Here is a 2,473-nt window from a genome sequence, read left to right on the forward strand (position 1 = left end):
GATGGATCTGGGGATTGTCATACTGAGTGAAGTAAGTCAGCAAAGATAGATATCATATAATATTTCATACAGCCAAAAAAAGATACAAATGAACTTATTTACAAAACAGAAAGAAACTCATAGACTTAGAGAATGAATTTATGGTTATCGGAGGGGGAAAGTAAGGGGGAGGAATAAATGGGGAGCTCGGGATTGTCATTTTAATTTTTTATTGTAAAAAATGTCAAACATTCAGAGAAGTAGAGTTGGTAGTGTAATAGACCCTTATGTACCTATCATCCAGCTTTGACGTCAATGTTTTGCTAATATTGTGCCTACTATCTACCATTCCTTTTTTTTTTTCCTGGAAAATTTTAAAGAAAATTTTAGGCATTTTGTGTATATTGTACGGGCAGATTCTTTACTACTGTGCCACCTAGGGAGCCCATATATATTGTGCTGTATAAATTATGTAATCTTGTATTCCCAGGGCAAATATTTATTATGCTTTCAAATTTATGAAGACATTTTTGTCCACCATGCCATGATGATATTTCCCACAATTATCAAGGTAGCACAAAAACACAAATTAATAGAACATTCTGAAAAATAAGCCATTAAAAGGGGAAAAAGTGCATAGGACCAGTTTCTATTCTCTTACTTATGATGATGATACTGGTGTTACTGATGGGGAGAAAACTGAAGATGGTAATTTGTAAGGTGACTCTGATGACAAAAAGATGATATTGACTAATGCTGATGGTGATGATCTTCATTATTAAACTGGTGATAGAAATGGCAATAGTGATCAAAATGTTTTTAATGATGGGAATAGATGATCATGTCTCAATAGCATTATCTTTACAGGGTAATTTAAACAGCAGCTCATCCAATCAACTGTTAAGAATATTATATATATAATATACTTAATTATATATTATAATGTAATGTATATTATACTCCCTTTGACATATCACTGATATAATGTTTTGAGATAATAATATAGATAATAAATAATATATATACCTATAGCTGGAATACATATACAAGCTTGCACCTAGAGTGGGACCTAGAAGCTAGTTCTCCAAATTTCTATGTAGTGTTATTTCCAATATACTGTATCATACTGTGTGACATGCGAAAGCCTTGGTGTTAACTGACTCACTTTGTCAGTGTGGTGGTGAAGATTATAATTTTTTTTTCCCCCAAAACACTTGTTTCTTGGAATTATTCCTAATGCCATGAACTCTCTATGCCCAGAATCCTTTTCAGGGATCTCTTCACATCCTTATTTCTTAGACTATAAATGAAAGGATTGAGAGTGGGGGTTACCAGGGTGTACATGACAGCAGCACCCAGCTCCCCAGAGGCATGGGAAGCTGAGGGGGACTTCAGGTAGGTGGCAAAGACCGAGCTGTAGAAGAGGATGACCATGGAGAGGTGGGAGCTGCATGTGGCCAGGGCTTTCTTTTTGCCCTGTGTTGATGGGATCCGAGCTACAGCAAGGAAAATATGGGCGTAGGAGCGTATGATGCAGAGGAGAGGGCTGATTCCTAAGAGTCCTGTCAGAACCATCACCAGGTCCTCATTGAGGTGCGTATCAGCGCAGGAAAGCCTTAAGAGTGGTCCAAAATCACAGAAAAAGTGGGGAATTTCTTGATTAGTGTAGAATGAGAGCTGGGATAGCAACAGGGCATGAACAAGAGAGATAGAATGGGCCACGCCCCATGACCCACCCACCAGCAGCCCACATCTGCAAGGAGTCATCAGGAGTGGGTAGTGCAGAGGATGGCAGATGGCAGCATAGCGGTCAATAGCCATGGCAGTCAAAAGCAGGTTGTCCATATTAGCAAAAACTGCGAAGAAATATAACTGGGCCAGGCACTCAGAGAAGGAGATCGATCCGTTGCTGGTCCACAAAGTCTCCAGCATTTTGGGGGCGGTGGTGGTAGTGAAGCAGAGGTCGACCAGGGAGAGCTGGCTGAGGAAGAAGTCCATGGGGGTGTGGAGGTGGAGGTCAGCTCCGATAGCCAGCAGCAGTAGCGCGTTTCCTGAGACACTCAGCAAGTAGAGGGCCAGGAGGAGAGCAAAGAGGAGCTGCGGTTTGTCTGGGTCACTGGAGAGCCCTGAGAGGACAAAGTCAGGGTTCTTGCTGCAGTTCATTTCAGGTTTTGATGGGTTACTAGAAAAGAATCAGCATAAAAAGAGGGTTCACTCACTGTTAGCTACTGAAGTGTATTGTAGCTAACCTTGAAGGTTCTCTTATCAGTTGCTTTCCTTATACCACAAATATGAGGAACGAAGAAAAGAAATTTAATAGGCAAAGGGAGGGACAGGATTTGGACTTTCTGAAGGACAATCTAAATGAGGAGGGGTCAAAAATGAGGGAATGAAGGGAATACCAGGAGCTTCTTAGAGTTCTTTAAGGGTAACAAAGTTCTCTTAGTCTTTGTATTATCGGATGGCATAAGTACTTGTTTATGAATCAGTTTTT

General features: G+C 40.5%; 1 protein-coding gene across 1 annotated transcript; it reads right to left on the minus strand.

The window, feature by feature from the left end:
* Positions 1-1,212: 1,212 nt before the first annotated feature.
* On the minus strand, positions 1,213-2,142 carry LOC133059108 (olfactory receptor 1361-like). Its single transcript, XM_061146144.1, has one exon. It carries the CDS (start codon positions 2,140-2,142, stop codon positions 1,213-1,215), a length of 930 nt encoding a protein of 309 aa, XP_061002127.1.
* Positions 2,143-2,473: the final 331 nt, after the last annotated feature.

Source organism: Dama dama, chromosome 7 (genome assembly GCF_033118175.1).
Source record: "Dama dama isolate Ldn47 chromosome 7, ASM3311817v1, whole genome shotgun sequence".
Taxonomy (NCBI): domain Eukaryota; kingdom Metazoa; phylum Chordata; class Mammalia; order Artiodactyla; family Cervidae; genus Dama; species Dama dama.

Excerpts from the sequence above, each read along its gene's own strand:
- LOC133059108 (XM_061146144.1), bottom strand. The coding sequence starts at position 2,142 with ATGAACTGCAGCAAGAACCCTGACTTTGTCCTCTCAGGGCTCTCCAGT.